Source organism: Opisthocomus hoazin, chromosome 3 (assembly GCF_030867145.1).
Source record: "Opisthocomus hoazin isolate bOpiHoa1 chromosome 3, bOpiHoa1.hap1, whole genome shotgun sequence".
Classification (NCBI taxonomy): domain Eukaryota; kingdom Metazoa; phylum Chordata; class Aves; order Opisthocomiformes; family Opisthocomidae; genus Opisthocomus; species Opisthocomus hoazin.
The window spans coordinates 50,176,004-50,190,927 of record NC_134416.1 but is presented as its reverse complement, the minus strand read 5'-3'; the positions used below and the strand labels follow the sequence as shown (position 1 = coordinate 50,190,927).

Genomic DNA, 14,924 nt, shown 5'->3' with positions numbered 1-14,924 from the left:
CAAGCAGTTTTCTCTGCATTTTTCATACTTATGTGTAGTGTCCTCATGAAATTGCCTCCGTGAGGCTCTCCTGTAGGGAGAGATGTTTCTGTTTCCCGTTGCCAACGTGCCATTTTATAGTGAATATGATGGGCAACACCTTCAGCCGGGATGGATCAGCATTGCTCCATTCAGTGCAGGAGGACGTTGGCACCAGAGCCGCAACAGACGAAATTTTTAAACTCGTGAATCAAATGTTTAGGGAGCATTCAGGGGAAAGTGGGTGGGAGTACTGGAGCAATGCTTGTGCCAGCTCTGCAGATTTATTACTACAATATCATCACGGTCAACATAATTAAACCTCCCACTATAGGTGTCTTCGTCTACTGCATTACATCTGATATCACTCCCACCACAGACAGCATATTTTCTTGACACAAAACAGCTTTCCATACACCTGCTTGATCTGGGGTATGGAGACGCAACTACTGAAAAAGGCTTTATTGGAAAACTACGGGATATGATTTTGACTTTGCAGTGCTTTTTCCTACTTTACTTCTGCCCAGCACTTTCTTTTAATATTACATATATTGCACTCTGTGACGGGGGGAATGGACCACTTCATATTAGATTAGTCTAAATGAAATTATTCTTCATTTAGAAACAGAAGATGACAGCCTAGACATGAAGCATTTGAGGTCAATGCTGAATTAACTTCCTCAGTTTCAACTAATTAAAAATGTCTGTGTGCTCTGCTTTGAAAAGGAAAAAAAATAATTTGCTGGAGATTCTAGCATATTGCCATATTTACAGTATAGTGTCTCTTCCATAGGTGAATTCTAGTGGGATTTATAGACAGCTGTCTTCAAAAAAAAAAAAAAAAAAAAGCAGTTTTCTTCTCTGTTAGAGTGTGAGCAGTTACTTTTTTGCATGCACTTCATGACTGGTTCTTGTTTCCAACAGTACATTCAGCTATTTTAAAGATATTTTACACTGCTTGATACATTGGATTGCTAATTATTTAATTTGAAATCTGCCTTAAAACTTGAACTACATGTTTGTGAAAACCAAAATTCTTTCTATGAATGTAGGATGTCTGGTTTTGAAGACAGCCTCAGGTACAACTTGACTTTCACAGTTAAAAAAAAAAATCTTTAGAAAATAAAAGCTGTTTAAAAAAACCCTGACCTCACCGCCCTGTCTCAAACTATTTAGTAGAAAGAAAATGTTTTGCTACCGAAGAAGGCCTGCTCTAAATTTTTGACAGGATTTCGTGCACATCCTTTAACTTCAGTACTGTGAGAGTTCTGTATTTTAAAAGATTCAGTAGATAAGAAGTGATGCTTTGGGGTCCGGCCTTTTGATTCCACAATCATGAAACCAGAGCGCCATAAACCATTGGAAGAAACAAAGAAATGAACTTTGACTGGCCTTTGGAGGATGCACTTTCTGATTTGCTTCATTAAAGGAGATAGTAAAACTGAAACTTAATATGAAATACCATGAGTAATAAGCATGAAATTTGTCCACTGCAGTACAAATCTGTTCCCCAGATATTCTCATTTCAGAGGAGGATTCTTCTGGCATGATGCCTGGGCTGCTGGCCACAGCCTGCTTGGTTGCCATGCCCTGTGCCTAGCCTCTTTAGCAGCTGGTGCTGCTCCCAGGCAATGCACTCAGCTCCTGCTCCCGCAGCTTATCATATTTTTTTTTTCTTAGAAAAATATGTTTCTAAATTTAGTTGAGGGACATCAAGCCAGTTGTTGAATCACAAACATGTTCTTGCTACCAAACATAAGCAGTCTGTGCATACATTTCTACATACATTTTCTGTGTGGAGAACTGCACTGTTCTAACCGAGGAGTACATCTGAATGCATTGTGCAACTGATGCTTTGAATTTAGGAGTAATTTATGATTGTTTAAAGTCTTCTAAATCTACTACTTCATTAACCAAAATGTGTCACTCCTGAAAAATACGAGTTTACACATGCACACTGGGTTTGCATTGATTTCATTACACTGGCCCAAACTCTGCATGGTAACAGGGATTTACTCACCAGAAATATTATTCCCTGCCTGTGCTGTAGGCAGGAGGGTTTGTGCAATGAAGTCATTAGCTAAACACACGAAAGACAAAATCACATTAAATATGTTAAATACTTGTCTCTATGCTAGAGACACCTGACAGGAAGAAAATACTTCACATCTAATATTTTCTTGCCATCTGAAAGAGAGGGACAAGTAAAAAGCTCTCTGTTCCTGGCTTTCAACACAGGAACAGGAAGAACAAAAGCCCTGACTCCAAAACCTCCATCTCTGGGTATGAGGAGAGAACTTTCATATCTATGTTTTCACCAGCCTTTCCTCTTCTGCCTCCTTGACAGGAGATGGATATTAAAGACACAGGGAAGAAAGCTGTTCTGCTCTGTGTTCATTTTCATTCCACCTATGGTAGGAAGGGGAATAAGGTTGTTTAAAAGTTCCTGTCAAAAAACCAAACATTCCATTTCTGAGCCTTCAGCTTTGTTAACCTCCAGAATAGCAAACTTACACTGGCATCAGTTTTACTTCACATTCAAGAACTTATGGCAGCTTGGGGTGTTGAAAGTGTTCCCTGAAATCAGCACCCTGAAATTAAACCATATACACTCAGCATGAAGAGCCTGGAAAAAATAAGGCATTTTCTAATGTAATGATCTCTGTGTTGAGGTGAAAAATTAGCTGCTCACCTTAGCGCCTCACTGTAAATCCAAGGCATGAAATTATCTGCAATTTCATGTCTTGCACATTATTCCTTTCCAATGCATATAGCAAATTTAATGTAGGTTGGGCTGAAGCATGGTGGGAGGGGGGTTGCGCTGTGACACTCAGCAGTCCCTTCCAGCTGCATCTGCTAATAACAGAACCCTACCCAGCACCGCTGAAATCAGAAATTTGCCACTGACTTGAAAGGCAGCAGGATTTAAAATTACAATGCATACCGCTTATTTTCTTCCCCTTGACAATATGGCCAGTGCTTTCTGGGTAGGAAGCTATGTTTCCCAATACTAGCACATAATTTGATCTCTTGACAATAACCCACATGCAGCTAAATGGTGCCTGCATAACATTTTGTGCCTCAGTGGTTAAAGCATATCATTTGGAACCACAAAAGCAAACCAAAGACCAACTCAGAAGTAAAATAATCATTAGGTGGGGAAACTACGGAAGTGAACAAGGCCTGAAATGCAAACTAGTGTGTGGGTATCCAAGAAAGCTACAGTCATCTTAGTGATCATTTTGAACACAGATAAAAAAGGATAAAGTACTGAAGTACAGAAATTACTCTGATCCCTATTAAATAAAAAAATCACAGAGATGTCTGAATACAAAAAGCTATTATTAATAAATCTTCTGTAGTGTAGGAGACATTGAGCTCTTTGCACATTAAAATGACTTATACCTCTTGCGGTTTTTTGGATTCTACTTTTTATTTGTTTTCTTTATGTTAAGTGAACTATCTGCTTCCCTTTGCTCTTTTCTATTATCTAAGACTCCGCAAGCCTCCCATTCTGAAGCAAAAACCACTTGGAGCTGGAATTTTTCAGGTCTTATGTAAATATACGGCAGAGATTTGACACAGCTCCATCCCTCCGCACTGCTGCTACTTGCAGTTGGCATGGACGCCTTTTCTTTCACATCTTCTAGAACAAATTGGGCTCTGTGAAACCCAAGAGGGAGGGAACTCCTGATTCTCTCTCCTCCACCTCTAACAAGGGTGTATAGCTGATGTGCTATTACTGTGTACTGAATAGCTGTGGCAAGGACTCCATCTCCCTGACACAAAACCGCTCTCCGTGCTCCCTCTAAATTTTCAGCTTTCTGCCACAGAAGCACTGACTCAGCAGTGCACTCTCCAGAGTCCACTGGGAGATATTTTTGCATAACTCCAATATTGTCCAAATTTGCCCTTGATAGAAAACCAGACAATATAAATAACAGAATAAAGAGAGCATTTAGGAACCTTAAAATTTGTTTCTTCCATCCTACTGGGAGCTGCAGTACACATTGATCAGGAAAGAGAACAACATGCACACGTGGACACAAATATAGATCCTTCTTGCTTCTTTCCTGCTGTATGCAGGGTAATACAGGAAATAACTGCTCAGTGCCAAGATTTAGAAGCTGTGCATTAGCGGCACAGCTGAAACAAATTCTCTGTCCTCAGATATGAAGGGTTTAAGGTCTCTTCCCCCCTCACTGCTGAAAGCCAGATACAGTGATCCTGAAATGGTGGTCCATGCCCTCAGTGCAATTCAGATTTTTAATTAGTTTCTTCCAAAAGAGTTTTACAATTATCTGTAATTTTTTCCACCAGTAATTTCCTTCTTTCTTAACAGAGACAAACTGCTCCTGGTCTGCAACAGTCAGACATCTTTTTTTAAATAAAACTGTGCTTGAAGAGTCTTTCTTCAGGTCAACCCCCTTGTTACATGCAGAGAAACGGCACCAGAAATTGTATGGAGGCAGATCATTAACGTCTCCTTACAAACCTCGATTTCTTTCAAAACGAACATTTAGGAATTAAACACAAATGGAAGGAAACACAGTAGTGGTGATTTCCAAGTGGCAGTACATGTGCACTTTTATTAATATTCAGATGTATGGCAAGCACAGAACCAGTATCCAGTCTGCAACCGGCACTTGTATCAAGCTGCTCTATTCAGGTTGCTGCTATGACAACTATCCAGAGGCAAATGTCAGGTCAGCTCCCAGCATATGTGTCTGGGCCATAATTGCTTTGTCAGAAACCTAATAGCCACCTACTCCTACTCCTCTAGCAGCTAAAAGCAATATTGATAAAATTATTAAATGTTGCAATATTCTTAACACCCTACTCTTATGCTACTGAAGCACAGAAAACCTTAGATTTGCCTTCCTTTTATCCCCTAAACTAGAACAGGGGTGAAGAATGTATTTAAAGTGCCTATTTGCAAATTCATGTTCATTTATATTTCAGTGTAAACCTGGGATCATTAAACTTTCTCTTCCTTAGGGGTTAGATATTATCTTTCACTCCACCACGACGATTACTGATATTTAATTTGCCTGGTTACAAATCACAGCATGGAAAAAAATTATAGCTGTCATCTTGGTGTGAGGTTTCTTAAAAAATGTTTTCAGCGTTTATTATAAAGAACTGCTTCATAGCATCATAGTGCATGATAGTCTGCACATAGTGCGTAGACTTGCTCTTATCATCTTGAAAAGCTCAGATAATCAAAGTTTAGCTTTTATAATTAAACTGGTGGCTTCCACAAGACTCAGAAATATAACCTCCATGTTTATTCTAATCTTATTTACCCTAATCTTACATCATATCTTTTAGCCTTATGATAAAAAAAGAAAAGACATTTAATGTTTATGTTGAGGGAACTTTTTTGAGATGGCTAGCAGAGACTGAACGAATTGAAGCAGAGACAGGGATGAAGTAAGTAATACTCTTGCAACTGCAAAGTTGTGTTGCAGCCATCTACAAATATAATCTCACGTGAAGAATTAAAGTTGGTCTGCATATAACTGATTTGTTCAGTGAAAGGGAAATTGTCTTCCACGCACACACGGAGACATACTCATATCCAAATAGCTTCATTGTATTGCCTCCCATTTGCCTTGTAGACAGTGATAAAAAATAGTTGAATTAAATCGAATTAAGCAAATGACAAATTTTACAAGAAAAGTATTATTCTGATGTCTGTGCAGTGAAGGTATGAGGACAACACCTCTGTCAGGTTATACAGTTGTCTTGCTATTTTCAGCTAATCTCTGGAATGAAAAGAAACTCTACCCTTTAAAATCACATTTTAAAAAATGAAAATGCAGAAAACCTTTTTCTTATCATGTATATTCTATAAAATATTGACTGGCAAGCACTCTGAAAAGCCTACCAGTTTAAAAAACACCAGCTCTGGCTGAGACACACCTTTATTGGGATGGGAGATACATAAGATAACTTTAATTTTCCTCTGAGCTGAAGCTCTCTTTGGGCTCATCTTGTCATTTGCTGTGTAACTACAAAAGAATCATATGTTGCATGTCCGATTGCTTGGGGTATAAGGATGAAAGAAGTGTATGTAGTTCACTCCTTTGGCTACCCAAAAAACTCTGCATGCTATGGTAGCCTTTCAATGGCACTACTCACTGAAATAGAGGTCAAATTGATAAAATAACATGAACTGAGTCTAGGAGACAATCCAGTCCACCAGCTTTGTAGTCATATGTGACCACTACTCTCCTATCTACAATATAATAATGAATTCTCAAAGGTCCAGATTCCTAACTAGTACAAAACAACATGGTGCCAATGAAGGTACATCAATTTTCTAAATGGTCTGGCTAACTATACATGACACTTCCATAACAAGGTTCATACACTTCTACAGAAACAGTATGCTGTGATTCAGTTCTTGTCCTGCTTTTCCATATTTATCCTCCCTCCTCACTCCCAGGTTCTCACATTTTGCCTCATTCATCAAAAACATCTTAATTCCAAATAAGGGTGAAGGCAATTTTTTCCTAGTATCATTGTTACTTGCTTTTCCAAAGGAAGATATAATCTTTTCATCTTCCTTAGTAAAAATAAAGGGGCAGCTTGTCCTGCATATTGGTATATATAAACTACTACTTCCTCTTAGGTCTTCCATTGAAGAATTATTATTGATCTTTTTGATTTCAGACAGGACAGTAACAAGACTAGTCCACCTCCACTTTCCACAGGATACATAGCCCAACACTGCTCCAGGCTGTTTTCCGATGAGATTTTACAAAAACTACACCACACAGATATCTGCTCAGAAGAAGCAGAGACTGACAACGGTTAAGCTCTTAAAATGAAACTTCCATTTCTGTGGCTGGCAACAAGCAGAGTTGCAGAGCCTCTGCAGCAGCAGCCCACAAAACAAGCATCCCAACCTCTGTTCACTGCCCAGGACAGTAATGACAGGACAACTTTTTCCAGATTTTTCTACTTATTTAACCCTTTGTCTTTTGCCCAACCAAGACATAATTTGGTTTGCAAAGTGAAGGATACAACAAAAGAAGTCATCCTGTCCACCATATGTAATGGATGCATGTAAAAAGGGCTGTATTTTAGCTCTACTTAATTTGATTCATGACTTGCTTCTTGATAGAAGTCCAGAACCTACACTGCAGTGCAACTGCTTTACACTGAATATTGCTAGAGATGTAATAACGATCTTGAAGGATTATCTCTGGAGAGCATCCCAAGACAGCACTCAGAAGCACAGGAAATCTGAAGGATTCAGATCATGCCTCTTCTAACTCAGACTGAAGAAAGTCATAGAAGGTCGATCCAATTATTGTTTCTACATTTTTTATCAACTGAGATGAAAAAAGTCCTCAAAATTCAAGACTAGAGTTACGCTTTTGCAGTATCCAGACTTAGCAGAGACAATGTGGAGAACAACACAGAAGCTTTGCACTGCCTCTGTACCCACTGCCTGATCTGGACTGTGGAAAGATCAACCAAATCCAGCTCAGTGCCACCAGCATTTCACCATTTGGCAGTAGTATCAGTAAACCTATACAATTTCAATATATAAATCTACAAAATTTGTGAAAGGGAATAAATTATTTTTAATATCAGGCAGAATGAAAAAGTGGAAGTGACAGAACTCTTCAGTCAGGTAACAGGTATCAAATATGCAACTTCTCGGGACTTAAGCTACAGGCCAACCAACAGAGCTTGATCACAAGATAATGAAAATGCACTGAAGCTAAAGAGACACTTCAGTAACATCTAACACGGTCAGACAGCCAAAGAATTACAGTCCAAGCTACCATGACCTAGTAAACACATTTATATTCCTTACAGAGAAGTCTCAGAAACTGACAATGCTTTTAGTGTTACTGTTTCAAAAACTATGGGAAGGTACTTGTTTCCTGACATAAAAGATTACATTGAGATTCCCAATATGAAATAAATAATTGCCATGAAAAAAAATTATTTTGAAAATAATTAATTGATACCAGTGAGACCAGTTTTCATTAACTCATTTTTAAAACTGAGTTAACAAATACAAAGATCATGTGAGTAGAATTTGAGGCATAGAGGTAAAATGATGGCTTTGTCCTGCTTCAGACTGAAATTTAGCATACTTAACGATACCACTAGATCAGGGCTATATTAAGCACTGCAGCTATCAAATACTTCTAGAAAATCATTCATAAGATGTCATATTTGAATGCACACAGACACACACAAAATTAGAGATGTTTCTTCTGAAGAAATAATGAATCTGTGCACAGGATTAGAAATATACAAAGCCAAACCTTCACATTTAATACTTGTGAAAGAAACAGCTAACAGTCGTGAGCATGGCCAATACTTTATCTGTTCAAATGAAAAAATGAGCTCCTAGAAGTTTCCATAGTTTTGATTTTTAAGCTGGTTCTTTTTGCTGAGCAATAATGGAGCTGGTTTTTCATCAAACCACTCTTAAAATTAACATTGTAGCCAAAAACATATTTAGTTTGGAAATTCATATTATTTTATGGAAGTACAGACTTCTATTATGCACGTACATGCAACATGCTCAGAACTCACTGCTCAGGGATCGTGTTGTGCCAGGGAGAGGAGAAGAAGTGGAGAAGAGGAGGAAAGAGCATACACAAGACAAGAAAAGGAGTTAAGGTAGCTGCTGAAGTTTTGTCATAGCTTCAGGATTGGACATAACACTATGTTCTTAATACATTCACATTTTATGGGCAATATTCTGAAAAAGGTGGTGGCGGGGATGCAAATTACATCTCACTTTGAGGCAGACCACCCCTCTGGAGAATAAAAGGCAGACCTTCACTGTGCTGTGTGCAAGAATAAAGCAGCTTTAATGCAATGCTTCTGTTCAGCTCTAAGGGGAAGTGCCGAATGAGTGCTCTTACCAGATCCTCTTAATCTGCTTTCCAGGACTATCTAATGCTGGTCCTCCACTAGCAGATCTCTTGATAGAGTTTATGCTGTGGTAATTTTCATTATCAGAATCTCATTTCCCCTTTCCTCCTCCCAAATTTCCACTGAAGGGTCCTCCAAGCCTGAGTCCACCCACTGGTATAATGCCCAATTTTGGAAATTTATGTTTGAAAAGAAAAAAGCTATGGAACAGTAAAAACAACATGGTGAACAGAACTTCTTCAACCTTACTCTGTTTAAGAAAAAAAAAAAAACAGTGAAAATATTTCATTTTGGACATATGTAAGAAAAGTTAAGGAAATTTAGAAGTAAGTAAAAGGAAAAAATAGGAAGAGGAGAATGATAGAACCCTGTTACTTAGAAGGCACTCTCCCTGGACGTGAGCATACAGGTCCACTTCCCTTCTCAGCATAAGAACCAAGCACACTACTGTGTGTTAAATACTCCACCCAGAAATATTCTGGAATGCTTTGCTCTCAGTCTACTTGGTTAATGTCACATACTTGGAATAAATAATTCAATTTCAATGAAACTGGGGCTAGAACCAAGGTTTTCTACTTCTCTAATGACTTAATTATTCTACCCTGCAGGGTAAATTTCTCACTCTGAGTTTTATGAAGCTACCTAACACATATTCCCATAATTTTTTCCAGCCAAAACTATTCAGTTTATCTATCTTGAATTCACAAATAGTTTTACAAGCACCAAAAATACATCAACCAAGCTAATTTACTGCTTGCTGAATCAAATGACTGGTACTATTTGCAACTGTCTCCACAGTGTTCCCAGAACTCACTGCCAAAAAGAGGGCAGAGCTGAAGGATGCAGAACCCAACACCTGTTCTTCGTAGGCAGCTTTGCTACCTTAAGATCATAAATATAATTAAGGTGATCAGTTTGGAGCAATTCTGCCTACAGATTATGACTTCTGTAATGAAAAGTAAAGAAATAGCTCTCCCTTCAGTGATAACTGTTACCAAATCCTTTTGTGATAGTACTACCACAAACAAACAAACAAAAAACCCTATTAATATGCTTTTTGAGTTCTATCTACAGTTTTAAAATTGGGTGTGTTTTGTTTTTTTTTTTCCCCAACAGCTCTCTGGATCCTTGGAGACTATTAAGAGATTCTCATCTTAATCACTCGAAAACTCTGCCTCACCCTGGCTGGACCAAGGAATTGAGCCACTAGTTTTGTGCAGTGAAAGTAACTGATGCATGCACAAGTCTCTTGTAGTTCTCCTTGGGGTAAGCACATCGACTTTGTAGCTTTTTTTTTTTAAATTGCTACTGAAAAATCCGAGAAAAAATGAGAGAATATAAAACCTGTACAATCTGAATGAGCACTATTTAACATTACACTACTTTGACATCCCATGTGATTTGTAAATTTAAGGCAACTGTACCGCAAGAACGAAAATACTAGCAAAAACTGTAACAGTAAAAAAGAAATAGCAATATCCACTTTCAGATCCTAAACTATCAATGTTCTAGGGCTACTAGTAGGAATTCTTTACTGAGTTAGGGCATGACCTGAAAGAACTCCATGGACTATGTATAAAAGGAAAACTTTGCTTTAAAAAAATGTTCTTTTCCACAAAAAAGGTCATCTACCATGACAGAAGCATATTTTGGAACAACTGAGATACTACTAAGATTTGACTTTGTGATAATCATGAAGAGAAATAAAACATAACAGTCTTTGTAATAAGAATGTTAGACATTCACTGTATCTGTGGAGCAACTAAATAATCAAAGCCTGGAATGAGCTACCAGTTTGATTTTAAAAAATCAAAAGAAAACATGCTATTCTCAGCAAATTAAAAATAATGAAATCCTAACATGCACTTTAATAAGTGAATAATCATATAAGAAAAAAAAAGTATTGCTATGAGCTTTAAAAACTCACTAATAAGTTAATTCACAACATTTTGCTATTATATCACAATAACGTTTCTGTTTCAGGCAAATAAGTATTTTCAGAAACCTAGACTATTTCCCTTTACATTTACAAATGCATACATATTTTGAAAGAGAATATGTGCACAGATAAACACTCTGACTCATGGATACATGCACCATTTCTGTTATTTATGTAAATTATACATAGTGTATGTTCCGTTCCTTTTAATTTTAGTGTGCAGATTACACACTATGCACTCAAAACCTACAACCATTAAAAAGAAAATATATAGCTTTATCCAGTTGGACATTGTAAACATACTAGACACCCTCACAGAGTTTATGTAAATATAGACAAAGACATGATTGTGTATTCATTTAAAGAACTACAGCTTTTGTGTTTTAATTATTCTTGCTAGCAAGAAATGTGTAAGGGATTGCACCACCCTTCTGCACGGCATCCTATGTAAATGAGTCCAGTGAATTTATAAATATGGATGTGGTAGACCCCCAAACAACACAGTACCTGCTGTCTATCCAAGCGCATCCTTTTTGCAGCATTTCTGCTTTCACTCTCACAGGCGGAAGCCAGGATACTCTCTGCAACTGCTGAAGTAAGGTGTGAGGGAATAGGTCGTGACTAAGAGAGAAAAAAGAAACACAGAAAATATTTCTAGCATAATCCACGATGTCCTTTCTCAAAGCACAAAATACCGTCACCTAGGCAGGAAAGTCCGCTCATTGAAATGTAGTTTATACCAACAAAACAGGGAAATGGAACTTGTAAGATGAAAAATGAAACTAGTTAGATGTTAAAGCTGCAGCTGATCCACAGATCCACGAGAAGCCCTTTCCCCCCCCAGCTCTATTGTCCGGTGTGTTTAGTCTGGCTCATTAAGCTGTACTTTGACCAGACAGTGGCATATTCTCTGCGTTCCAGCAGCACCCTGGCCGTCTGATTCTTGTTAAGAAAACTGAAAGCCTTTTTATCCTGTACAGCATGTGACACAGATGAGTAGTGGTTTTTTTATAGTCATAAAAAAACAAAACAAAAAACCCCAAGTGATAGGGTTGAAACATCACTCAAAACATAACAGATTGTCAGAACATTTCAGAGCAGTCTCAATCTGTAGTATATGAATATTTACATTCCTTGCTGCTGATGTGATTAAAATGACTTTGAAAAAAAAATAAAATCTGTTTTTCTTTTGATAATGCCAGCCTTCCAACAACATAGATATTTCATGGTTCAACTAGATATGGTTCATTTTTTCCAATTCAAAACCTCTCATTACTAATTTCATAACATTTTTAATGTTTTAGGTTAAAGGTGCAAAGAATCGCAAAAAAACAAGGGAATGCTGAAGTCCATTGTTGGTTATGAACTCCAATATGATCTTCCCTACCAGTTCATTAAGAAGAATAATTACACACCATTTTTTCCTAATTACATGAAAAACAATCTTTCTGAAAGATGAAGCTCACAATAAAACCAATCTTCTTCATTAATATACAAAGATATATCTGAACTATCAAGAAAATAAAGAAAGTGGAGATAAAAATACCGATATTGATACACATATAAGCCCATTCCAGAGACTGCAATTCATTGAACCAGGTTCTGAACTTCCATGGACTTTCAAAGATTCACTGAACTCAAAAGTATTATGTAAATTTATACCTATGGAGGAACTGGCCGTGTGTGGGATTTCTGGGGGTGTTTTTTTGTTTGTTGTTGTTTTTGGGATTTTGGCTGGGGTTTTTTTAAAGAGTTTTACCTTCTTACCTTCAAAAGCAGATATATGAACCTGCTATGAAATGTCACTGCATTTTGGAAGCAAGTATTCCCATTCAGTTCTTAGACAGCCTTAGCACAGATTCATTATACTGGCTCAACTGACTTAACAGTTTTCATAACATTCCAGAAACTAAGGAGCTAACCATTACTAATACTACATTTTTACCTTTAAAAATTAAAGTCCATTTATTGACTCTGGATGTACTCTGCAGAATCCCAGTTTTTAATCTGACATTGTACTTTCTCCAATGCATGGGACCACAGTCTGTCTGGGACCAGAAGCTAAATCAGCTTTTAGAAATAGACAGGGATTTCTGGGTCGCCCTCACTGGTGTAATAGGCTCATTTCTCCACTCTCATACAAGAACAAGCTCTGAGGCATCAGCGTAACAAGCTGTGTGAGAAAGACAATCAGAGACTCCAATGGTACAATAAAATATACTTGAATTGATTTGACAGAACAAACTATTGTACCTGTTTCCAGTTTTGAAAATAAATCAGTCTAAGATGAGGGACGCTGATGTTAAATCCTGGTGTGATTACAGAAATTAACAGTAGAGTACCAGCAGACAGCTTCCTCAGAGCTCCAGAGGAGGGAGTATGGCTTTGCAGAAGGTTTTCACCGACAAAGCACTATATTTATTATTGTGCCTCCCTGGAATGGCAATGTTACTCTGAATTCATTATTGCATCTCTTAGCCAAACTAGCTCCCTCCCTGTATTTGGTGGGGAAGTATCATGGTACATGCCACTCTTTTACATATGTTCAAGATACACTGACTATGGTGGCTACATGGAAGCCTCAGTGTGGTTCTTTGCAGTGGCTGCACAATGATGTTCTTGAAAAACGGTGAGTAAACACCACATTAATTCCTCCAGCTCAGGTCTTTAATTAGAGCTATAGACATACCTGTACATCAATGGATTTTTTACAAGGTGACATATGAGCTAAAAAAATAATGTTCTGACCAAAAAGTAAAATGAATCCAAGTTCTTCTAGTTTATTTGCTTACAGAAGAGAACACGTTTATTGAAATGTTTTATAAAATAAAAAATAAAGACTTACCATAAAAACCAAGCAGTCACATGCTTTTCTCTGAAAAGGAGTGCAGTGGTTATGTGTTCACTGTTGAAATACTGAACTCAAAGCTAGTACCCACAAAAAATGAGGAAAACTCCAGGTAATGGAGTATCTTCCTCTTGAAATATGTGTTAACTCATAATTTCTCTCACTTGTTACTGCAGCTGCCTGTTGATACGTTAACGTCAAGAACTATCTAGAGTGAACCTTAGGGAGAATGTAATGAATGCACGGTTGAGTCACGTGGGGAGTAAAATACAATAACAAAAGCACAGGAGAAAAATCATCTGATTAAGTTTTGGGTTCTGTCAACATAACTCAGGCAGAGCGTTAGCCTGGCATTGACTGTTGCTAAAAGCAGAGCTGTTAAAAAGAGGATTTTCTGTTCCATGAAATGCCATATCTGTGAAATGTCAAAAAGATCAATTTTGAAAAGCCTTGTCTAAGAGGAAAAAAATACTTTGAAATAACCACTTTTAAAAAAATGTTTTTAAATAAACTCATTTAAAAGTCCCACCTTCTAAGCTTAGAGGCCCCCTCTGGCTTAGCTAAACTTCCTTAACTTCTATACTCCTGATTATTCATGATCTCTGTCATGACTACCAGCTATAAACCCACTTCTGTAAGAAGCTCAAGCATCCCAGTCCTTGTGGGGTTCTGAACATTTCTCAGCTTCCCATCTGAGGGTGAGAAACATAGGCCTTGGGACATTTGGCAAAAGTAACATCATTCAATTCTGCAGAAGGGACCCTGCAGATCTCAGCCAAACCAGCATTTTCTGCATCCCCAGGCTCCCCTCTGCAGAGCTGAGAGCTGAGTGCTGGTTCCTGCACACTTGAGACTACAGCAGGAAATGTGGGAACTGAGGAGTCCTTATTTCCAAGGGCTCCCAGGCTCCCCTCCCAGTCCCTGGATCCACAGCCTGCCCACTGGACTAGCAGGAAACCAGGTTTCATTTTACTGGAGTATGTCAAAACAGAAAACCTTTGACAAACTAACATGTTTTTTTTTTTTGGGGGGGGGGGGGGGCATTATCAAAAATTATTGTCTTTCAGACTAGATAAAAGGAAGAAATTCTTTACTCTGAGGGTTGCGAGGCACTGGCACAGGTTGCCCAGAGAAGCTGTGGCTGCCCCCTCCCTGGCAGTGTTCAAGGCCAGGTTGGATGGGACTTTGAGCACCCTGGTCTGGTGG

The 14,924-nt window shown here is 38.1% G+C and overlaps 1 protein-coding gene across 3 annotated transcripts in view; it reads right to left on the bottom strand.

Annotated features, from left to right (window-relative positions):
• Positions 1-14,924, bottom strand: part of NOL4 (nucleolar protein 4) — a 198,917-nt gene that overhangs the window by 23,310 nt on the left and 160,683 nt on the right. For all 3 annotated transcript variants that reach the window (XM_075416225.1, XM_075416226.1, XM_075416227.1), the window contains one exon: positions 11,378-11,491. In XM_075416225.1, the coding sequence (XP_075272340.1) occupies positions 11,378-11,491 (114 nt within the window). The remainder of the gene's footprint in view (positions 1-11,377; positions 11,492-14,924) is intronic.